This window comes from Grus americana, chromosome 12 (genome assembly GCF_028858705.1).
Source record: "Grus americana isolate bGruAme1 chromosome 12, bGruAme1.mat, whole genome shotgun sequence".
Taxonomy (NCBI): domain Eukaryota; kingdom Metazoa; phylum Chordata; class Aves; order Gruiformes; family Gruidae; genus Grus; species Grus americana.
This window is the reverse complement of record NC_072863.1, coordinates 21,156,500-21,181,638: the sequence shown is the minus strand read 5'-3', so window position 1 is coordinate 21,181,638 and position 25,139 is coordinate 21,156,500. Positions and strand designations below refer to the sequence as shown.

The window sequence follows — 25,139 nt, the reverse complement described above, 5'->3', positions numbered from 1 at the left end:
GTAATACTAAGATACTTACTAGTATAATATTAAGATACTTACCAGTATCTTACCTTACTGTAACTTTGGGAAAATTTATATATAAAGACAATATAGTCCATTATTACTTTTTCAATATATCCACATTTTAAAGCATGCAGGATTACAGAATGTCACCGCAAGTGGTGTGCTTCATCCCTCTCCTCAGCTGAGCGGAACGCGAAAGCCTGGGCTGCCCCTCAACACCTCATAAGACATGGGCAGCATTTCCTGACTCTTTTTGACGTCGATAAAGAACCTTCCCCACTCCAAGCAGTAATTTCAATTAATTAAATTTGTGTAAGGCTTCCAGAGAAGGTTTTCCCTGAGCATAGGCTAAGTCATAGGAAATAACCATTCACAAGTATAATAAATTAGCCAAAAATGGTTTTAATGCAGTTCTCACCTGCAGAACAGTGCAAACCGCACAGGCTTTCTAGTAGAAACCATAATAGAAAATGACAAAACAGAACGTACAGGATATTCAGCTGTAGAAACCATACAAACACTTGGAAAATGCTAGCGAAACGTACACAAAGCATTCATAATAAAGACAGAAGATTTGTCGGACAGTAAAAACGAGTATCCAAAGCTTTTGTAAAAACCCATTTGATATCAAAAGCCTTGATGCTGGCAGCAGCATTAAACTCCTGAACCTGACTAAAATCCCAAATGTTGTCAGCAGAGGGTTCGTGACATTCACTGGAAAACATTTCCTTCCTATTCCATTACGGGGTGAGACATCGGTATTAAACAGCAGCTCCGAGCAGCATGTCCGTGGCTGAACGGAACAGCCTTGATTGTACGCGATTGTACTTACAGACACCACCAGCAGGCCGTACCGGTGATCTCAAGAGCAGCTGAATGTAATAACAAATCAATACAGTGACTTTGCTGTTTCTGTTTCCAATGATTTAGCAGTTACCGGCACAGTGCCCTCTAAGCCAGCCTTCCCCGACAGGAAAAGGGCGTTGCGCTGCGGCATTTTCTGACCCAGCCAGAGGTAGTAAGTGTGTTGGCTCCCAAACAGAGCCTTCCGACCCCAGAATGGCCCTTGCAGTTAGCGTTCTGCCCGGGGCGAGTGTTCCTGCCCAGACAGAACTCTGCTGAAAACCACTGGCTTTAGTCTGAAGCCAGGTAAAAAACTCCTGATGCTGGATTCGAACATAGGGCTGGGTCTGCGATTATCTGATCCTGAGACTTTAAGTTTTGTCTTTGAGGGACCCGTTTTCATAAGTCTCTTTGAGACGAAAACCAGAATAATTTAGACAATAACATGACCGTTTCTATTGTGTAAGTCACCAGCAAAAGTGAAGCTGTTACAAGTTCCCTGCTCCAACAATGCAATTTGGGATTACTCTGGAGCAGCCGTCGCTCAGTGAGTACAGCAGGAAGTGACACGTTCATGCAGTTACTGCAGAAGCAGCAGCCTGATGCAGGGAGTTAACTCAGCACAACAGGTTCCACCTACCTTCCCTGCTCAAGCTCTTCCTCATAAAAATGGTACCTCCTCCTTGGGGGAGGCACCTCTGCACCAGCCCAGGCAGCTCATTATCTCACCAGGATGGTTCATTACCTCATCAGGATGCCAGGTGCCCATAGGAGAGACTTCTCTCTCCTACAAGTCCTAGAGGCTCCTGGGTCCTCCAGAAAAAGGCAGGAAAAAGAAAAAAAAAATACACCAACACGTTCAGGAATCCACTGGATTTTCATTTCTCTTATAAAGGGAAGTGCTGATCTGAGAAGGTGCAGCATGCGCCTTCCTGGTTAGAAAGGAGACGGGGAGGACAGGAGTTCGTGTGGGCTCCCTGCAGGGTTTAGCCCAAGCTGGAGCTCCAGAAAAGTTCAGGACAGTAAGTACTGAAACAGCCTCCAGGTAAACACCTGCACGTGGCACAAGCTGTTTGATACTAGCACAGTGCAGGCAGGCATTTCTTTTCAAGCACAACTGGAGTAAGAGGCAAAGATGATCCCTTTGTCCTTTTTGGTGAGTCTTTCTGGGTGGGGGGTTTTTTTCCCCTCCTTAACTTTTCTATTTTGTTTTTTTAACAGTGGCTATTATCCACTAAAGTTTTACAAATGCTGCTGTAAATAATTAAAACTTCAAACAGGAAAAAAAAAAAAGTATTTTAAGCAGCATGAAAGCATAACCAGCTTACGGGCTCCTCTGAAAAGTAAACTGACATTTCCTTTCACAAGGTTGTCATTCCAAACTGAAGCTAGAAAATGAAGAAATAAGATTTTTAGGGAGGAGAGCAAAGCAATACAGGAGGTTGGATCCCACTGCGCTGAGCAACGCAAGCCGAGCCTGAATGATGAGAATCACAAACTGATACCTGACAAATATTAACATTAGTTACAAATAAAATACATGGCACAACTGCTTAAAATGACACCTGCTCACAGTATCCAAAAAACCAGCACAACCAGTTGAAAGCTGGTAATATTTTAACTATTCAGGAGGAAGAGGAAAGACTCTCAAAGGGAGATGGAAAAAGGACAAGGAGAATAAAAGTGCATACCAGTGGGTATGATCTCAGTGTTAATTACCAGAAAAGGAAATAACGCGTGAAGCAAGAAGAGTACGTGGTAATGCCACAACATTCCTCGGCTTGTCACTCCGAGCTGTTTGACAGACTTTCAATGAAAAAAGCCACTCTGCCATGCAAATGCTTTAACCGATGGTTTCAGAACGAGTTGATATTTGCAAGCATTCTGTAACAAAAGAGAAGCTGACAGAATTGGAAAAAAAACCCCAATAAAATCAAGGTATGTTCAAGTACTATGGATCCATTTCAAAAAATTTGTACCACAGGAGTCACTGAAATGGAAACGTGACCCTTTGAGTTAATTCATTCTGGCTTAATAAACAAGGTCAACAGCGCCTCCTTACCCTGCTAATTCAACACTTCTGTGAATGAGCAGCTATGCAAAGAGTAAATCTGTTCTGCTGATGTAACAGCTACGTGGGAGGCAATGGGTCCCTAAACACATCTTAGCCCATCATTCTTGGATCTAACTTTGGGGAAGAAAACGTAATTTATTTTTTTTTTCCCCTCCCCTGACACTTTACATTCATATTATGGTACAGACTTTATGCATCAGGTTTGGTAATACTAAGTTGTGCTTTCAGTCCACCCCAGCATACAGAATTAAAAAACTACAGCTAGTAGAGATTTTGCTGAATCACATTTCTGGTTTGCTCCAGGAAGTAAACATTCGTTGCCATAGTGCTATTAGGAAGCTTCCCCTTGTCAATGACCGTACACTACAGGCACTAGGTACAGCCTACTCAAAACATACAGTACTGCTTCCCGTTTAACGGAATATAACCTTATTCTACTCCCAAAACATACTGTGCCAATTCAGCAACACAAAACAAAATTGCAGCACAGCAAGGCTTACAGAAGTCCCGATTCCTTGGACAGGACTCGCTGGCCAAGGACAGGACCTACCACAATGCTATCCACAGAAACATCAATATGATGTTTTCTCTTTAAAAGAGTACAGTGTACCTGAACATAAATGGGAGGGGAGGGGGTGGTTGTTAGTGGTCAGTTACTTTGGAGCATTGATTTAGGAGTACAGGGATGAGACAGTGGCAGGTATCACAGTAAAATCCAACTTTCACACAGTGACACTCACTTGGAAAGTTCCTCACAGCAGAGAAAGCCCTCCCTCACACAAGGACGGGAAATGCTGAGATACAAACAAAAGGTAACACCATGCTGCACCTGGGCTGAACTCCCACTTCTGTGCCCCAATTTAAGCTCACACCACCATGGCTGTGTTCGACACTTGTCAGAGATGCTCCTGGTGTTGGTATGAGCGAGACTTGGAGGGACGAGCCCTGTGCCTGGAGCACTGGGACGAGGGCTCCGGCTGTTTGGGAGGGGCGGGTGAGGTGGGGGAGAGGTTTGATTGCACAGCCCTTAGTGGGGATGTGGGGGAGAGCCTCTGTGTGAGGGTTACAGGGGTGGAAAACAAAGGAGATGTAGCGGGTGTACGCCTTAAAGAGCCATTTGCACGCTAAAAAAAGTACCACGCGCTCGGCTGAATACTCCACCTCTTTTGTTACCTGCAGCAGTGACTACAGACAGCCTGAGGAGTTTGTTTTCCAGTGCATTTACCTAGAACACGCGACAGAACCTTACGCATCCTGCGTCGATCACGTTCTTTCTATGCAACTTCCTCTCAGAAGCAAAGGCAAAAAAAGTAAATAGGAGCCCAGTTTAAAACCACAGGTCGCAGGGGGTGCAGTCAAAATGACTGTTTTTACGCTGCCCGGATCTCTAGTTAACGGCCTTTTTAAAGGCCAAAAATACTCATTGGAAAAACCGTATTCCATTAGGAGGCCATCTGCAATTAGGTTTGTGGCATCAGCTGCAAGAACGCACCGAGCAAAAAGACCTCGGCAGCAGTATTTTGAGAAACGCTACGTTTCCCCCCAGGGATCCGACTCTTCATTTACTCGCTGCCTTGAAGAACGCAGACGCGTCACGTCTCCGGCAAACGCCCCACGGACGCTGCATTCCCGGACACCCACCTTTCCCTGCAGCTTTCTGCGCTCGGCTTCAATCCCCGGGGCGCCGAGGAACCTGCCCGGCTGTTCTGCGGCACTGGAACGCAGCACAGACCGTGCACGCGCCAGCTGTCAGAAATCTGACGTGGGACTAGTGATTTGAAGTGGTGCTGAAGCTGTCCAACTAGTTATTGCTTCTGCCTGGACAAGAGTTTCTTATAACCGAGTGTGTGAGGCCGAGCTGCTTTTAAGGAAAGGGAAAAACCGGCCACAACTAATTACAGGAAAAGTTACTGAATAGGAGTAAGTTACTTGGAAACCTTGAAAACTGTTTCTAAACCTGAGCTGGATAGCCGTGTTATCACAAAGACATCTGCCTTAGTAATAATTAGAAGACAAAAATTGATTTTATGTACTACCTAATGAACAGTGCTGCAGGCAGGCAGCAGGCAGGGATACTGCCTGCAGATCTTTTCGGCAGCTTCTGCTGCTGCCGCTGGGCAGAGAAACGACCCTGAGAGATGATGTGGTTGTAAACAGAACCAAATCCAGCAAGGACACAAGAACCTGCTCAGAAAACTCCTGCAAATCCACACAGCTTCAGACACAGCTCTGATCCTCCCGTCTTAAAAATACACTTCAACTGGCAGAATGAAACAAAGTCACCAAATCATCTCCCTGTTCTTACAGACAAGGAATTTAGAGTTTCAAAAGGCACAGACAGCACCTCCGTTGGTGCTAAATTCCTATACATTTCCTATTGTCTTTAGCTGCCATCTTCCTCCCAAGATCCCTCTCCAGAACACATTTCGCCAGAAATGAGGTGATTAATTCTCCTGCCATCTTACACGCAGCTTAAGGCCCACCACGAGATCTACATTAGAAATGCAGGATTAGATTGATAGGAAAAATAGTTTCAGCACTCGGCAGCCGTCTGCTGACAGAACCACCCAACAGACGTGGTTGAAGCGGTCGAAGCAGGAACACTGCTCGGTACGGCTCTGAAGAGCAGAGCGTGCAGCCTACGCTACGCCTGGGACACCCCACCCTGTCCTACCAACTCAGGTCACTGCTCGCTCCACACCAAACTACAGAGGCTGCTGTACAAAATACCTGTCCGCAGGGCACAGTTTAAACCAGAGTAAACAGAGGAAAAAAGGATTTAGTATTGTCACCAAACAGATACTTATCAGGTAATTTCTCGTGACATGCACAACTGCTTCTGTAGTCACTGTGAACACAAACGGGCTGATAAACACAAAACTGGGATAGAAAATGGTAACAAATTACCTGAAAGGCAGTATACCAAAACTTTAAGCATGCACCTAATTCAAACATGAGTTGTGGAGTTGCCAGGTCTGAATCATGCAGATAAAAAACCACTCAGGTCTAGAAAAAATGCATATAATCCTGCCAGCAAATTCTCAGTTCCCATCCACAGAATAAAAACAGTGATACATTCCTTTGACTGCAAATGGAGCAAAATAAAGGTAAAACCTGATTGCCTCTTAGTGCTGAAAACCCTTAGGAAGAAGGTTGAAGTAATTCAATACATCAATTATCTCTTCAACATTATGGGACTAAAACCACCTTTGTGGAGCACAATCCCCAAACGCTGCTGTTGGAGCTAAATTTTCAGTGCACGTTTCCAACTCACGTATTTCGAATTTCCATCTTCCTTTCTGACTCCACACACACACAAATTTCCATCAAACACCAATCCAGGAATGAGTTGATAATACTCTAATTACCAGGCAAAGTTGGTCATTTTAGCCCTAGGAATTAATGCAAATGGTACTGTCTAAAGTTTCCTTTTGCATTTTACGTCTCTGCAAATAGGATTGGGCTTAAAGGACACTGTAACTCAAAGACAATTCCACCTTCCTTAAAAAATGTTTAAAAAAACCCCAAATCTATGGCCACAATATTCTTGAATCTTGATATTGGCAATGTGAATTTTATTTTCATACACAGCTGCACATGTATATATGCATGTTCAGCACTTTTTCTTTCAAAACACTTATATCCAACTATCAATTTAGTGCCAAATTTAAGTGGGTCTGTCTCTCACTGAGTTGAACTGACTCAGAACTTTAAACACATTAGAAAATGCCACTTGTCAGAGAAGGTTGGAGAATCAGTCTCAAAATAAATACCATCCCCAAGAATATTATGGCTTGGAAGAATTTCAAGAACTCGAGTCCCTGATGTTTGCAAAATGAAAAGGCCTTTGGAAATGCCCTCGCATCAATACTTTTTACCTATTTTGAATAAAAAATATATATTATTTATAAAATAAAGAGAGCAGGCCAAAGAAGATTGGCCAGAATCACTCTATGAAACTGTTCTGTTCACTCCATAACTTAAAACTTATAAAGCCTTGAAACATCTAGATAGCAGGATTTCTGGAGAAGCACTCTAGAATGCAGATTCCAATCAGACGATACTTCATGATGTTTTCTTATCTTGAAGATCCACGTGCTTTCTGCCTCTCAAAACCAAAGTCCATGCCAGGAGAAGGGATGTTGACTCCTGAGAGGGAAGCTGAAATTTAAAGAAAGAAAAATGTGCAGCTATAAGCTCTGATCTGACAAGCGAGAGCTGGCTGTCCAATCTTGACAGAACCACAGGGAAAATGCTGTTTTTCAGTGCCTCACTAGAGCGGCAGTATGCGGTCCTCACTGACTAGCGACAGAAAAAATACTTTGGGGTTTTTCTTCTCAGTGGAAGAAAATGGAATCGCATCTACAATACGCGAGAAGACCGTTTATAAAAATCGTTGTTATTCGCGTTGCCTATTTGCATGCAGAACGAGGCTGTGGATTACAGTGCTTTGCCATACAGTACAGTTATTCAGTGTCCACAGAAAATAGAGGGGCAAATTTTATCTGACTATACCACCTCCTGCAAATGAGACTCCTCAAATCTAGGTCAACTAATTACACACCACTCTGAAAATGTTTCACAGAGACTGAAGACGGCACAGCCTGCAGCTTACTGCAACAGTACCCATGCGGGACACCTCCCCACCGTCAGGAAAGCCAGACCAGATTATAGACCAGGGAATATTCTGATAGCGGCATCTTCCGTATCAACCATATCATCTGTTGTTGTACCCGTGTTTCTCCAGGGTGGGGTGGAAAAAAAAAAAAAAAGAGAGTAACAGCTGATGTGGACATTTCAAGTTACTTCCGTTTATTCCTAACTGCAACTTGACTGTTCTCAACTTCAGTTTCCAGACTGTCTCTGCACCTTCCCGCACCTTTCACGAATCACTGAACAGACTTCCAGTCTTGAAATTGTACAGGTTAGCGGCAAGAGTCGTTGTCGTTCCTGCCACATTTACTGGAGGAACTGGAGGGTCTGTATCCTCCCCTACAAACAGCGCTTTCGACTCTTGGGTTAACTGTGTCAACATCCAGCCCAGGGCTACCGGATGTTTCTTTTAAACAACATATTCCTGGACGAGGTGGAGAAACATTGATGAAATACTGCCATGCATAGGCGCATCGACACACTACTCTGGTGAGGGGGTCTCTGCCCTTCAGGGGGCTCAGAGGCCTAGATGCCATGCCACTGAAATACTGACCTTTCCAGCAGGCTTTCTACTGCTGCATCCTCAAACTGCTATGTCTCCCTTTCTATAGCAAGGGATGAAGCTTCACCAGAATCTATAGAATGAAAAACAAAGTAGTTAGAAGTAAATCTGGTTTTCTCACCGAGAATATATTTTTCACTAAGTGTGGGAGTGCATTTTTAAGAATCATTCCAAATAGCCACTTGTCAGAGCTAACTGAACAGCAGTTTTTAAACTGAGATTATTATTTGCTTTAACTATTTTATAACTGTGTCACAAACTTTAAAGCCAGAAAGACAAATAAAGATCTTTCAGTTTTAATGGAACATTTCAGGCCATTTCATAAACAATACACAGAGATGCCATGTTTTGTTATTTTTAAAGCCAATTTGTGTTACCTTGTAACTGCCAAAATGCATAGAACAAACCAGGAAGAACAGTAGTTTTCTAACATACAGATAGGAACTAATTAAAGCAGTTAATCTGAAGAAAAGCTGAAATGAGCCTCTTCAGTCCTGTTGACACGCTCCTGGAGAGTATATTTTCCCAGCAGTACATGAAGCGTGCCTTGGAAAAAACACAGACTGTTTATTTTGCAGTGGAGTAACTCGAACAAACAGCCGCAGGTACGACCTAACCAGAGGCTGAACAGCAAATGCTGTGCTGTTAGGGTGAAAGAGTTCATTGCACAACATGTTGCACACAAATAAAAACGTTCATGTGAAAAGTTTCTGTTACCCCTCTACCAAGACTATAGTCTTCCTCACAGGTTCCCAAACATACCCTGTGCACCTGTGACTAAACTTTATACCCTGAAAGGGAACATTATCAGCAAAATTTCTGAAAACTATTCTGAGGGAATAAAGAGCGTGACTATAGAAATCATGTTTCTGAACAATAAAGCAGTGGTATTTGGTTCTCCAGTCACAGTTGCTTGATCCACTAATTATAGTAATATGAGAGTTAACTAACACTTTCACCATTCCTTAAAGGGGAAGAAGAGTGAGATTATCATATTTCTTTTAAAGGGAACCTGTGGATGGAATCCTTGCTCCACAAGAGAAAAATAAGAGCCCACGCTTAACTTACTGACAGAATTTCTGAACCCTCAAACACAGTAACTGGGGTCTCTGACACAAACTGTGTTCTCCAAAGACCGAAGCTTGGAGGTAAATATGCAAGGACAAAAAAAAAATCAAGTTCAAACAGATAAAGGTAACAGTAAAGAATCATTAAACTAATTTTGGATCCATTTAACAAAAATCATTGAAGAATGGATATAAAGTCTTATTTTTAACAGGACATCCATAGCATAAAAGGTACATTTAAATTTCAGAAACTGATCAAATCTAGTGCACAGCTAGGCAAGCATCAAAACCGAATGGACTTCTTTACTCTTGTAATAAAGCTGAACAAAGTATAAAGCAGCTTCTTAAATGCATCACAGCATTCAGGTGTCTGCATGCATGTTTTCCCAAACTCTCAGAGGATAAATGCACTTAAAAAAAAAAAAATCTTAGTCTTTTTCATTTTTACAGGCACAACTTTATGTTTTTATATAACTGTGCTGCATGAAGCAGCATTTACATATAAATACACTCTGGAAATTTCAATTTCTCTCTGCAACTTGTAACAACCTCTCAGTTCATTTACTTGCAAGTAGAAAGCTACTTAAAGGAAAAAAGAAAAACCAACTTGACTCCAAAGTAGGGCTCATTTTCAGTCTGTGTTCATTAGTCAAGTCCAAGCTGCCTGGTGACTTAGCCAACACAATTTTTTTTCTTTGATTAGCTCTTATAATTCCTCCAGTAGGCACTGTAGGTCAAGACACACCTAATTTCCTTTAGCGTTACCTTACCGTGAGGCTCTTCATCTATTCCATCATCTTCCCACTGCTCCTCATTTGCTAGGAGAGGATTCTGAGCTTCACACAAAGCTCTCATTGGGAAAAAATGTCCATCGCCCTGGCTGCATGGATAAAGGCAGAGAAAGACACTGTAAAAAGCAGCAGGTGACTCCGAAGGATGACAATTTCTACACGTTTTATCTGCAAAGTTTTCTGTTGCCTGTACTTCCCATGTTTACTTTAAATTATTTTTAAGTTTTGAAAAATACTGTGTTTAGTTTTTTGTGGCAGCTCAGATACTAAGTTTTACTAGTGAGTAGTTTTGGTCCTCAATTCCTTCAAGGTCTCTGGAGAATAAAAGTTGAAACCTATAGCCTGGAATCAAGTGATTTTTAGCAGAACTTAAATGTGCCTAACTTGATCGAGTCATTTGGATGCAGAAAAAAAAAAGAACAAAAAATTACGTTATGGACAGCTAGAAGTGAGGAGGGAACTAAGGAAAACATTTATGTAGAAGGAGCAATTTATGCCATAGGTATAAATTTTATCAATTTATACCATAGATTCTTCAGGGCAGAAATTACACTTCTGTGTTTGAATGACACCCAACAGAAAATGGGCCCAATCTAAGTTAGATGTTATGAAAGACAAACAAAAGACCCACTTTTCTGTGACCTAAGCCTGTACACAAAATGGAAAATAAAAATAAAAAATAAATGCACTCTGCAGAGAGCTAAAATTGCAAAGGCTTTTTTGCTTTACTACTGCTCAAACAGAAGTGCGTATCTGGATATCGAACAGGAGGTTGAGAGTACGTTCAAATTCGCGTAACGTAGCCTAATGAAGTTAAAAATTAGATGTTCTAGTTTGGTCTGCACCATACTGTATTCCCTAACATCCCGCAACACAGCCAGAGGAACTGTAAACTAGCCAAAATCTCTTTTTCCTCTGATGATTTATCTTTATGCAAGGAAAATAACCCAAGCATTCTGCCTGCAATGACTATACACACTGGTAACCCGCCCCTGACTAGCACTTCAGTGCTGCCTTTCAGTAACAGAAAGCCTTTCTCTGCTCATCTGTTCCCTTTAACTGTACTCAAGAGTGGAAAGCAGATGGCAGTGGGGATGCAACGGGGCCTTAGACTTAACGCATTGCTACTTGAAAAAGTTGCGAATTGCTGTGCCAGGAAGTTATTTTAAATTGTGCCCAATTACTAAAAGAATTAAATTCCAGTGTACTTTACTACTGGTCTAACAAGTGCCAATACAACATTCCCCCCCACATTCAGAAACAGAAACACTGTTTCAGACAGATGAAGAAAACTGCATCTTTGAAGGGAACACCCGTCCACACGTGTGCCAGGGGAGTTCAGGAAGAAACTTCAAACACCTTGTGCAGTGCGTTGAGCCCTCAAAAACCTTTCCCTTCCATCCTTCTGGTGAACAGCATTAACACAGATGGTGTTTGTCAGTGCTTTTATAGTGATGCACAATAGCAGTCAGCCAAGCCACGCAATCATAGGCGTAACACGAGGCTGTACCAGACATTTGGAAGCCAGACCCTTCAGTTAACTGTACCAGCTTTTAGCACTGACTTGATCATTACTTACCTGGAGGCAATAGGTAGTAGCCAGAGCTTTTTTTCTTCTCCAAACACTTGTTGAAGATTCTTTACAAACCCAAGATTGAATCCATTTTTATCTGGGCCATTTTGAAACACTGGAGCTGAAAAAGCCTCTACACACAGAAGCAATTTCAGTGAAAAAAAAATTAAAATCAATGCCAAATACTCTGAAACAGGATTGTGCCTGTTGTAGCCATCTAAAGACAACATCGTTTAACAGATTTAAATTGCCTCATTCATTAATGATATAATGAACATGCATTAGGAACAAACATATGCAAATAGACCCTCTGTTACGGTAAGACATAAAATTAAGAAAAGAGAGGGGAGGAGAACCTAGAGTGCACTAAAACCAATTTTATCTACCTTCTAAGCTGCTGCAGAGGTCTGATGTTTTGGGACAGATGAGCTTCAGTGCACCTTGAAATGAGTTTTAAAGTTAATTAACTATACAAAATCTGAATATTTGCTCAAACTCTTGACAGTGTGTGTTTTGTTACAAAACTTTATCCAAAAAGCTTTAAAAATTGAACATTTATCTGAGGAAAGACAAAGAAATCACTCAACAAAATTGTACTGTTTCAGATTTTCATTTCATTGGGTTTACGATAATCACTTTTTTGCCTTTGTCAATGAAGGTGGACACTGTTTTTCCCAACCTTACTGAGCTATTTTAGGATGTAATTCAGCATATGAGCATAAAGAACCATTATTCCTGAAAAGCTGCACTCATTTCACTGCAAATGCAGTTATACATATGCATAACATTTTTATAATTGGACTTTTACACTTCAAGGCTCTTCTTTCCCTAACAAAGCTTTTGTCAGACCAGCTAATAAATGCAGCGCATCTTAAGTGATAAATTTCTGCAGCATTGTGCCAAGATCTTAAATCTTCCTCCCCTCAAAAGCCAACGGGAATGTATAGAACACAAATGCCTTTTTTTTTCTTACGGCACTTTTGGTGTGTCTTAAAGAAGTAAGACACAAGAGCCTTACCTAATGTAGATCTGTTTCTACTGACGAGCCAACAATGGTAGCCAAAAAGAAACATAAGGCTTACAAAGAACATGACTGCCACGAAGAGAAGGAAAAGGACATGAAATTTGGAACGTCCATTAGTCAGTTCACCCTGGAAAGAAAAGCAACACAGAACAAGTGATGAGAACAAATAAAAGCTGGAAATTCTTTGTTCCTAGAGAGAAGAAAGACATCCTCTAAAACTCCTACTTGGAGGGGACATAAAAATCTGGAGGCAAAAGGCCAGCCTCTCACTCAGCTGTCAGTTGGCATTGCCGGCATATGAGTGGCAATCGATGAATAAGCAGCATACTTTAGTTCAGTCAGCTTTTCACTTGAGAAAGGAGTCGTGTGGGAGTCAGAAAATGAACAAGGATTTTTGATTAGTGTTCAGTAAGTATCTACAGATTGATGCCAGGGCGTTACACTTCGATCCCAAAGATTCTGAGGTACATACATGCAAACACAGGACCAGGAAAAGGACAGAACTTCGTTGCCAGGAGCTAATTCTACAATTTGAATTTCCCCAAGTCTCTTTGCGTCTCACTTTGTGCATTTCAGACGTAGAATGGGAGCTACACTCAAAAAAAGGGCAAAGGGAAATCCCTTAGGGAAGAGACGCAGACCCTCCATGGCCGGAAAGCAAAAAAAGGAACAAGAGTGACTAAACCCCACGAGACTCACAGGATAGGAAGAAGTAACCAGACTTGACAACTTACTGTCCAATACTTAATGAAATACTTGAAGACTGTTGCAGCAATATACAAGCAATACAACAAAGAATAGGCTAAGAACAGTAGAAAGAATTTGTAGTTAGAAAATCCAATGCAGTTATTCACCCTAGAGAACAAAAGCAAAGTTGAAATCAGGATACGTACAGCACACAGGTTTGACACAACGATAACTATAGGATTTTTTTGGTTTTATTAATCCTGTTGCTTATACAAAACAATGTCATCAATAAATAGCTCCCCTTAGTGGTCAAAATGAAATATAACTACAGTCTTTTTGCTTTTCACTTGAAGACTTCTTGCCATGCCAAGTAAAAGGACAGTTTGTGGTTTTGGAATGTGTTTTAAAGTTGGCACCACTGGTAAATCTGTCACAGAGGCAGGCTCTAATTACTCAGTGTCTGTTTCTTGTCTGCAATGGTAATCAGATCTGGGATTTCTGTCTGTCTGTATTTACTTTCAAAACTCAGGAGCCAGATTCACCATCACTTGTTTGTTTACATACAAATAAAACCAAATTTTATTTTAATTCTCCATGCACAGGACAACTCTAAAAAGGAACAAGGGAATGCAAAAAAGAGAGCAGGTGTTTGTCTCACAACTCAACTTTGAAAAAAATCCTCTACAATTTAGGATTATCGGGGGGTTCAGGTAGGAAAATGTTTGTGTTGCTTCAGATTTCTGAAATCTTCCTTTTTAAAAACAACAGGAGGTGTTTAAGAAATTTACTGGCAGTGATTCTCAAAAAGTGTAAAGCTTAATTCATCCATGCACCATTCTACACAAACTGCCTCTGACCATGCGAAGGTCCCAGGCGTTATTTCAGAAACAATCTGTGTGCAAATATTATTATTGAAAGCAACCACCAACTTCATGCTGAAACCATTATGTACCCAAAATTAAAGGCCAAGTCCAAGTCCCTTTAAAATCTGAATAGTCAGAGTGAATTAGCAGTTAATAATAAGTTATATCGATATAACTGCTTTTTTACACATAGTTTATAGACCAAACATGAATGATCTGTCTTTCAAAATATCAAACATTTCAGGCAATTTCAAAGTGTAATTATTTCATAAATTCCCCAATACAGAGAGGTGCATGGTCTAAAATGAAGGAGGTGTACAGACACTATTCTGTGGAAGAAATGTAGTTAAACAGCCTCTCTTTTCAGAAAATTACAAACCAATATCTAGAACATACCATGGGCAGTGATGATCCATTTTTAGCACACATCTGCAAAAAGACAGAAAAGAAAAATTGAAGATTTTTATTTGGTACTTAATTGCCAACTGCAGATCAATAGCAAAAGCTCTGGTTTTTTGTGAGATTTCTACATGACACAAACTCAAGATGATACTGTCTCTTTGAATTTTTTAAGGCAGGTATAATTTTACGATGGAATATTTATTACTTTTTCAAGATCAAGCAATGTCCTTGGTACTCTGCAAGATAAAAAGAAATTATTTCTGCATAGAGGGCTTAAAACTTTTCCAAAACACCATAGCTAAAGGTCTGGAATATTTTAAATAAATAAGTCAAAATCATACTTTATTTTAACCTGCCTAGGTTAATCAGTTAATTTGCACTAGACGGCCTGTTTTCTAGCAACTTAACACTAATACGCTTGGGGATGTGGGAACTGCAAACACTTCAGGGCCACAAACAGCAGAAGTGCAAATGCTAATGCTGTCACACCCGTACGTACACCGCTGACTGCAGCTGGAACAGAGGTACTCCAGTACCTTTACGTGTAAAAAGACACGCGAAGGACTAGCCCATTCACATAACTTAGTGGTGACTATATCCACTTCAGTGAAAAACGAATCCAGCGACTTACATAGCACAAACAGAACAATGGTGACAACGATCAGGTTTTATTAGCTGGCATCTATCACAGAATCGAACACCTGAAATTAAAGACACATTAATATCAAGTAAGAGTGTTCTTTTTTCACATTAGTTAATATTCTGCTCATTTCCTAGCTGTTCGTATTCTTTCCTCTATCATTTCAAAAGATGAGTGCATTTGCAGCTGATTTTTGCTGCCAGGTCACAATCAGATAAGCAACGCTCATAATTCTTCTGGAGACTTGCAGATGCAGGGAACAATCCTCACTGCAAAGCACATAACCAGCTTAAAAGTGATAAACCAAAATTGTACGCTTCCCTCTGGCTTCCACATTTCCTCAGACTTTACATACATTCCATTTTGGTAATTGCCTCCATAGCAGTTCTTTACTTCACGATTCTTTGGCTTGTCTGACAGAAATGAGCAGGTCAGAGCCTCCGACATGAACACAGATTTCTTTTAAGCTTTGAAAGGAGTGCAGTATGCATTTAATCACAGAACAAGGTCCAGAGATCTGTCCACAAAATTATGTCCTGCATCTCTAAGCTAGACTCCATTTTAAGTAAAAACGACTACAGATTTTGTTATTCTATTACTATTACTAAATGCAGACAACATAAATAGGCTTTTGAACAGTAAATTCAAAGGCTAACATATTGCTTCTCAAAGGCAGCACCTGGTACTCCACTGAAGATGAACAGAACTGTTCAAACATAAAACCTGAGAGAAAAGGCATTGAAATTATTCGCCAAGAGTTACTCGGTGCACGCAGTGGCATTAGGAACGCCCCGTTGGTCGGCAGTATCATCTGGATTGCCAGCACGTGCTACTTTAGCGTGCTTGATTAGATTTAGAGAAAGCAAGCTCTCTGCTTCGCTGACCTCCGTTCCCCGTTCTTGTGTACACCGGCAACTTCCTTGCAATTTCGGCCAGAATTTGCCTCTGCACCTCCGGCCTTTCTTCATTTTCATAGCGCTCTTTGTCAGCATAGGACATATGGTACTAGAAGCAGAAGTCATGAGAAGAGCAGTTACCCATGGGTAGCAGAGATAATATTTCAAATACAGGCAAGTTTGGAAACGTTTTTACCTCCCGCTCCTTCTAATGAGATTAATCTAATGGGAAAATGTGTTTGTTAAGGAAACAAAGACCGATAGTAAGCGCTGGACAGCCAGAATACTGTGAGATACACCAATAAGAAATGCAAAAGTGAAATTCAGCTCCCAAAACAACACACTAGCATTGCTACTACAACTGCTGCCTTAGATTGCTATTTTTCATGAATAACATTAATAACCACGGTAAGGACACTTTCAGCACTTCCCTTGTGAGCAAGAACCTGTCCCCAGCTGTAGTTTCATACTTCTAAAACTGGGATTAGTTGTTATTTATAAATTTACATTCTTGTCATTAGGATCAGATTACAGTCATGTATATTGAGTGCCACACAAACATCATCCTCATTCTGTTGCTCCGAACAGTGTTTTAGTAGTATTTCATAAAGAGGTAAAACAAAACACAAAAGAAATCTACCAATCCAAGCAACATGAAAAAGTAAATATTTGGTAGAGAAAGAATTGAAACAAATGTCTGCCTTTGACTGTCCTGTGCTGAAACCACTAAATCATACTCTTGTCCTAAAATAAGCCACCTACGTTAAAAAAAAATCAATACCAAATCCTTAAATAAAGTATTCTTCGTGAAACAATTTACTTTTGTTACAGTGAACCCCAGTTCCTCTTTACTATAGGACATCGTTACATTTATCTTTCATGCTGCTGCTGACCAGGGAAGTACAAGGACTGGAGCTACTGGAGCTAAATGTATACCTAGCACCAAATTAAAAGCCGTATGCCATGCACACAGCCACAGTCCTCGCTGCCACAGACATGCGACATCAGCATCTCTGCATGTTTAAAAGGAGCTAAAGAGGCCTACTCCAGCCAGCAAAGGGCTCCCAGCAGAGCAGGCGATGCCACACTTTAGTGGGACACTGAATGTTCACACCATAACAATCTGGCTCAGGAGATCAAGACACCCCACTACTATTACAAATGTGCCTGTTTCCACCTGCACTGTAACATCTTCCATGAAAAGAGAAAACCAAAACCAAGGTCCTTACTCAGGAGACTCCAGTAAGGCTAGGTTAAGGAAGGTCCTCAGGATTTGGCTCACAACTTATCAAATGCTTAGAGATCAATGACACTGTAAATACGTAAGTTAATAATCATCAATCCTATTATTCTCAACACAAAAAAATCCTATCAGCTCCTGGAACACGTGAAGAGGCAGCTTTAAAAATTAACCCCATCTCTGATTTAAATTATGCTCTTTGGGAAGTCAAAGGATTCTCAGAATAGTAAATTACTCAGTTTTTACGGACAACTCTAGCTCACTTTCCATCTCTTTAGGAAACCCGATCGGTTGTCCAGAACAACTAGATTGAAGGATTTTTGAGTTCTCTTACCTTTTTGCCTGGCTGTACTGGGAGAGTAAAAATAGACTTCCAATATGTCCACACAAAGAGCACAAAGAGAATATGGAATATTGTAAGATAGGCCACTAAAAAAAAACAAAAAAACAAAAAACAGAAGCAGAACAACGACTTCTTAAGCAAAAGTTTCATTCATGATAGGCATAATCCCAATCTTTCACAACAATGACAAAAAAAATAAAGGAAAAAAGAAAGATTTACAGTATCAACCAGTATTAAGAGTACAGCTAAACTTTATGGTCAAAGGGTGAGTCGAATTCCAGAGATCTGTGGCTGCAGTTAGGGGTTACCTATCTCACAAGCCTCCCCTTCTCTACCTGATCTGATTCCGCGGGTAAGGAAAAACACAGCTATAAGAGACTTCACCCAGAGGGCAGGTGACGACCCTATATCGCCAGAAATGACAGGACTCCTGGCTCTTCCCCATATCCTAGGCACAGGCAAAGCAGAACTAGCTGGTGCTGAGCAGCACAAAGGTTAATACTGCAATACTCCAGCATCCCCAAATTTGGGGTTCAGTTGCTACTAAATGCACTTTGAATCACAGTACTGTATTATCAGTGTACCGTCCGCTCATGCAATGCATTCTTTGCCACTTACGGAGTCGAGAGAAATAACATGCTCTAGCAGAACTTTACATCACCAGAAAAAAATCAAATCTCTTATTAAACATCTTTCAGATCTGCAACAGTTGATAAAATAAATCAGGAAAACATCCCTCAAATTGAGCAAAACAGGTCTTGTGATTACAGAAAAGGAATTGTAATCCACTAGAAAAAACATCATCACATGAAATCCAGCATGCATCAGAGTAATCTTATTTCAGTATACAAACTTTATTTCAAAGCCTTTGGGCATAAGCAGGCATGCTGTGGTTCAGAAAGCCAAAGGCCAGCTATTCTTCAGCTACACAAATGATTTGATTGCTATTTCTTTAATATTTGACTCACTAAGATATTATCAAACAGTTACAAGACAGTTTTATTTAAACACACCATTTCATCATAACAACAACAACCTCCTTTTCCTTGTTTTGTTTAAACTTTAAATTCTAGCAAACTAAGATTAAAGTAACTACAAACACTTCCTAACTTCTCAGGCAAGACTGACGGTGTGAAAATGTAACTGGTTAAAAAGCTTTGAGACTTTCTAATGAGATGGCAAATGATCTGATAGGCCTCACAAGAATGTGATGGATTGTGTGACTGAACTATGAATCAATGATATTCATGCTCTTCAGTTTGTTTGAGATGTTATCCTTATACAACATGCAGGTGGAGCTCAGTCATTTTTAAATTAATATGTAAGGAGATAAATCATGCAACAGGTTTAATTTTGTTGATAAAGCAATACAGCAGCATGTTAGAGGAAGCTGACCTGGAGATGCATTAATAGATGAGGCAACTAATAACTTTCTTCTACTGAATAATCATTAACATCATGCTTTCTGTAGTTTCTCTGTAACAGTTTGAAATATTAGGACAGCTCTCTAGTGGAAAGAGAATTTACTTGATGCAGCAATCCAGAGGATCTTTGAAGCATCAGCTGGCATTGTTCTTCATGGAACAATTTGCCAGCTGAAACCCGCTACACTCACTTCTATCCTTCATAACCCTGGCAGAAGAAATGAAGGGAAGAGGCCATCTGGATTAGCCAAATGCCTCCAAAGCACCTCCAGGAAAGAGGAATATTAAAATGGCCACCAACCCCTTATTCTTAGAACATGACTGTGGCCTCCGCCAGTGCACCAGTGGAAACGGTCTCATCCAGTGATCCTGCTGCTCTGCCCGACTCATTCAGCCACCTCCCGATGCTGCATCTGGGACCTCAGCACAACGTCTGTCAGCAGCACTACCAAAGCAATCTGAGAAGCGTTCTAGCCCAAAACCAATGAGACAGATGCTCTGCCTCATCTGTAGTAGTAACTGAAAGTTACTGCGTTACCACTCAATATATGGCTAGTGGTCAACAGAGCCAAGAAAAAAAGTCTTTTGCAAAAGCCTCCCTACAAAACACATTAAAAATAGCTTTCAGTGAAAGATCAAATAAAACCGTGGAAAAAATAGGCAGGCCAGAGAACAGAACTAGTCTTTTCTGTTTAGCTTGTAAAATTAGCTCTGAAAACATAAAACAGAAAGGAAGAAAAGGTGTGGGGGGGTATACAGATAGACATACATAGTTTTTTCTGAAAGAGTAAAAGGGAGTATACAGATAGACATACATAGTTTTTTCTGAAAGAGTAAAAGGGATCAAAACCTTTTCATGTTCTTCTGCTTCCACTGTGACTAAAAAGGGGCATTTCCCAATGCATCCAAAAGTTATAGCACGTCTAACAATGCACACTGTATACTTCATGAATGTGGAATTACAGGAAGGAAACACTGAAAGAGTAGGTCAGTTTAAAAAAAAATTGATGGAAAGTATTTTTGATATTTCAACTAAAACATTTGTGAATCTGTTTACACAAAGACTGAATGCCAAATAGTAAACTGAATGCACATACCTTTTTCCACAGGGTTGCTCAGAGTCACTGAAAAAGAAAAAAAACATATGTCTACAGAGCAAATAGCATTCCCGGAAAGGTTTGTGACAAATAACATTTCTGTTTGAAATACAGCCATTTTAGGAAAAAAAGTTAAAATTCAACAGACAAAAAGAGAGCCCACAGTTTAGCATCAAAATCAAAAGCATCTGTAACAATTCCTTGTTTACTCACGCAAATGACACCCACGACAACATCTTCAGTAACTGTTACTTATGCTGTGTTTTCCCTTGTTATAAAATATATTTGTACATTAGAAATATGACAAAAATAACCCACTGGTGACAGCGAGGTGACAAGATTACCAGGGCTCCTCTAGCAACTGTCCAAGCAGCATCTCTATGCATGTACTTGTAAGCGTGTACTTGTAGCCTGCTTTGTACTAGTGTCTAGGTGGTCTCGATTCTCCACAGTACGTCATGTCCAATGCATTTCTGCATCACCACAAATAAAAAAATACAAATTGTCTTGGCTTTAGCAGTCAGCAACAAAGGATACGCTGTAATGACTCAATTATTTTTACACTTCATACTAGCAGAGTTTTTACAACCCCTCCTTACTTTACCATAATCATAGGGAACAGTCCCTACTAACAGAACCACTGAGAGCAACCTGCAAAGGGTACATTGCTCAATGACTACTTACACTGATTATTTAAAAATCCATTCATTATTTTAAAAGCCCTCAGCCTTGCAGTCCCTAAAAGGGCCTACAGGAAAGCTGGAGAGGGACTGTTTACAAGGGCAAGTAGTGACAGGACAAGGGGGAATGGCCTTAAACTGAAAGAGGGGAGATTTAGATGAGATATTAGGAAGAAATTCTTCCCTGTGAGGGTGGTGAGGCCCTGGGACAAGTTGCCCAGAGAAGCTGTGGCTGCCCCATCCCTGAAGTGTTCAGGGCCACGTTGGATGGGGCTTTGGGCAACCTGGGCTAGTGGAGGGCGTCCTGCTTTTGCTTTTCTTAAAACCATGCTAACAAACAATTTTGATCTGCAAGCTCTATGATACACAACAACGTAGACGAAAAAAGAGACCAAATATTTGCTTGTGCCTCTGTGCACTCGATTTCAGTTGAACAAGACTGTTAGGAAACCTTTCGTTCTTCCTTTGGTTTGCTGTAAATCAAACTATGAAGAGTACATCAGCTTTTCACAGATACTGCTTGGTTCCCTCCTGAATTTCATGTTGCATTTGCAGCATAGCCTTTCTAAGGATTCTTCTTGAGAAAAGAGCAAACTTCTACATAAAGATCATACAAAAGGTTTTACTGCAGGACACTGGGACATTGTTCTCACTGTGGCAGCAACCACCACCAGACATGAAATTAAGGCCCCCTCTGGAGTATGACTTGTTGGCCATACCAGGCACTGAAAGTTTAAAACCCAGTATCATGAGATATCTCTAGGACATGACCTCCACCCTACTCCACCCTCAGCAGTCTGCAGAACTAAAGATGAAAATCAAGAATCCAAACAGAGCATCTACTATTTACATGCCTACAACAGCTGAAAAGGAAATACACAATGGAAACCTGAGAGAAAAAAAAAAAAAAAAAAAAGCAGCCAACACATAAAGCCTTGCTATGTTAGAAATCCGGAAGAGAGATAACATCCTGAGAGCTGGTTTTCAAGTAACTGCACATGCCAACAGTTAATGTTCAAATCTTAAAATAATTAATTCAGTCATTTCAACTTCTGTATAGATAACCTCCTCCACACACAAATAAAATGCATGACAGAGAAAGATGGGGCAAAAAAAATAGACGGGTGTGGGCAAAGGAGTGATTTTAAGCTGTGATTCTAGGCAGTGAGATGAGCTCCAGACAGCTTAACCAGCATTTGCAGAATAACACAGGCCCGATCCAAACTCCACTTACATCAGCAGAGTCTTTTCTAATAGCTGCACTGAGACTTGGAATTTACCAGTTAAATATTACTGAATTTGCACAGCACTGCAAACAAAGCATATTTCAAAAGACTGACAGCGTTTCAGGAAAATACTCTAAATTTTTTGTCACATGGCCTAACTGACAGTTACAGGCACCTTGGAGATATCATTCCATGTGAATTCCTGAAAGAAACAGCCCACAATCTCAGAGATGGAATAAAATGTCACGAAGTATTTGGGGGTTTTGCCTAGCTACCAATTAAAACAGATCAAAGAAGCTGCATTTCATTTCAGTCCCCATCGAGAAAAAAAAAAATAGGTCCTACTGCATCAGCAACCCTCACAAAAATCTGATTTAAATTTGCTGTGCAGTACCAGAGGGCAGCTCTTTCCACAGAAACGTCTCAAACTACCGTTCTGAGAACTTTGGCTTCCTTTATCTGGCTTACCCTGTCGTGAAGGGAAAGAGCGACATGCTCCTCCTCACATTTTCAAAAGTCCAAGCCACCAGCTTTTCTCTCCATCTTCACCAGACCTAGCAACCCTTTCTTCCAGTAACGGTTTTTGCACACAGAGCATAATAAACACAAGAAAGTTTGCAACTTACCATACAGTTAAATTGCTACATTAAACTAAACAATCACTAGCATGTACCAAAAATTTCCTTTCTAAAATGTAGCATTTTCTGTGCTACTGTAGCAAGTTGACTCGTGAGTGTGATTTAACGTATTTTTTTTTTCTTTTCAGAATATAAAAAAAAGACCGCAACGCAAGACATAAACTGATTTTTGTTACTGCTTAAACCAGAAATCACACGTGAACCTTATCATACGGCAACAATATGGACTTTCACTGTGGGTATAAATCTCCCAGTCTTCAAAAACGTCACTTCCCCTGGCTGACATAAAGACACACAATACACGGACTCATGACTAAGTAAAAGAACCCGCAACACCTTGCCGACCCAGCTAGGATACAAACGTTATGGAAAAACAGGACAGCGCACCATAAAAGTCCAGCTAATTCATCCCATCACGGACCTGACTAGTAACGAAGCGTCTCTTCGTATCCACGGTCACTTCTGGGTGTGCGTACTGCAGTTCCAGCCGGGATTACCGCTTGCGGTACGTTTGCCAGCTGAAGGTCTGGCCGGGGTGGCAGCCCGCACAGGGGCGGAGATCGGCAGCACCTGGGCGAGCCCGGCTGGGTGCCGCTGCAATCGCTGCCAGTTAACACCTCTTGCTCTATCACCCACAGACAAAAAGGGGAAGAGGAGGAGGAATTCCTCCAGCCTTCGAGATGCTCACGGGGTTGTGTGTCCGTGGGGCCGCCTCAGTCACCGGCCAGACGCGACTCCTGCCCTCGGGACCCTTTACGCCAAGACCGGGAGGGCAACGCTGCCCTCAGGAAAGGCGGGCTCCCGCCGCGGGGAGCCCCGGCCCGCAGAGCGCGGGGCCGTGCCGCTGCTGAGGCGCGGCCCCGGGGCAGGACAGGGCCCCTCTCCCCCTCCCCGGTCCCGCCGCCCCCAGCCCATCCGGGGCACTCACCGAGGCACAGCTCGCAGACGTAGGCGTAGTAGGACCAGAGGACGACGAGGGCGATGATGAGGACGGGCAGCCAGGCGAAGGCCCGCTGGCAGCACCGCAGCCCCCGCGACAGAGCCATCTTTCGCCTCAGCCCGGCCGCATCGGCCATCGGCTGAGCGGGGCTGGGCGGCGGCGGGGGAGGCAGGCAGGCAGGCAGCGCTCGGAGCTCGGCTGAGCGGCCTGACGGGGGGCAGCGGCGAGGCTGGGCGCGGCACTGCGGCGCCCCCTGGCGGCGCGGGCGTGAGGAGTCTTTGCGTTCTCTCCGGCTGCTGACTCTTTACACGAAAGGCTGGTTTTATCGTTAGTCGTACAAGTGTCTGCTCTGGGCTACTAAACTTCTCTTGGTTTGGGTTGGTTTTAATAGTGCAATCCTGTCCTCTGCACTGACACCACCAGCTCTGTATTCCTCTCCAATTTCCTAAGCACAAACCTTGGTTAGTATATGGGAAGATCAGATTCAAGATGACCCGGGGAATAAAACGAGAATCCCCTCCGACAACCTGATAACAGGGCATTTAGTGTAAAAAAAAAAAAAAAAATAAAAAAAAGACTGCCCCAACCTGCTCCACAACCCCCTTTGAATTCCTGTAGGAATCCCCCTCATTTCCACATTCAGTAATGTGTTTTGAATTAAGGCTTCAGTTAATTAAATCCACTATATTGCCCCTGCTAAGGAAATTAGTTTTCTCATCAAGAGAGCGATTTATCTAACAGAACGTACTTCTGATAAGACCTTGCTATAATTTACCACACTTTCCAGTCACCTCTTTGTTCTTCATTTTTTCCCCTCAGAATTTGTCCTAGAACTTTCCCAACTGTTGGTATCAAACTCGCAGGTCTGCGCTGCTTCTAACAGCTTTTCCGTGGTTCTGGGTACAGGTGCCGCATTTGCTATTCTCCTGCCCAAATCCCTGAAAATTCAGACATCAGCTACAAATCCTTAGACCACACTTGTAATTCCATATTTAGTTCCTTCAGTATTTTAAGATGGACACGATGACCTACAACCTCTGATTTTCTCACAGAATTTGTTCAGTAATGAGGTGACAGCTGTCTTAACCTCTCCCCTACCCACCCACCGTCTAGATGGTCACTGTTCTCTCCTTCAGGCTGCTAAACTCTTCCAGTACAAAACCTGAACTTTTTGGTACTTGTTTTAGTTTTCTGTGTGTGGTCCAGCTTAACCAAGCTTTTGGGCAGTCCCTGCTGTAGCAAAAGTGCTTTGCAGATACCGTAACATACGTTGGCCTGAGCTGCATGTAACCCTGAACACCAAACCTCAGACATCTGACTCGGATTGTGAAATCCACAGTCTATGTTTTATATATATATATAGTTGGAAGAGGAAGATATGAATGTCCACTTGCCTTCTCCTCCTTCCCCACACTGCACAGAGCTGAGAAGCCAACATTTTTGCCAGCAATACGTTTTACAAACAGTAAG

The 25,139-nt window shown here is 41.7% G+C and overlaps 2 protein-coding genes across 7 annotated transcripts in view; one reads left to right on the top strand and one right to left on the bottom strand.

Annotated features, from left to right (window-relative positions):
- Positions 1-4,222, top strand: part of UPRT (uracil phosphoribosyltransferase homolog) — a 21,068-nt gene extending 16,846 nt beyond the window's left edge. The window contains exon 8 of the mRNA XM_054839057.1: positions 4,103-4,222. The gene's annotated coding sequence lies outside the window, so the exon portion shown is untranslated. The remainder of the gene's footprint in view (positions 1-4,102) is intronic.
- On the bottom strand, positions 388-25,139 carry ZDHHC15 (zinc finger DHHC-type palmitoyltransferase 15). Of its 6 annotated transcripts, XM_054839050.1 has the most exons (13): positions 23,658-25,139; positions 20,186-20,212; positions 17,656-17,750; positions 16,070-16,190; positions 15,177-15,246; positions 14,540-14,572; positions 13,328-13,448; positions 12,588-12,720; positions 11,956-12,009; positions 11,576-11,702; positions 9,976-10,085; positions 8,130-8,211; positions 388-7,084 (listed from the first exon to the last, which is right to left on the bottom strand). In XM_054839050.1, exons 1-12 carry the CDS (start codon positions 23,803-23,805, stop codon positions 8,168-8,170), a joined length of 1,083 nt encoding a protein of 360 aa, XP_054695025.1. In that variant the 5' UTR covers positions 23,806-25,139; the 3' UTR covers positions 388-7,084; positions 8,130-8,167. The 6 variants fall into 6 exon arrangements, with proteins under 6 accessions (XP_054695025.1, XP_054695028.1, XP_054695024.1 ...); XM_054839053.1 differs by lacking the exon at positions 11,956-12,009 and having other exon boundaries at positions 23,658-25,137; XM_054839049.1 differs by lacking the exons at positions 388-7,084; positions 8,130-8,211 and having other exon boundaries at positions 9,834-10,085.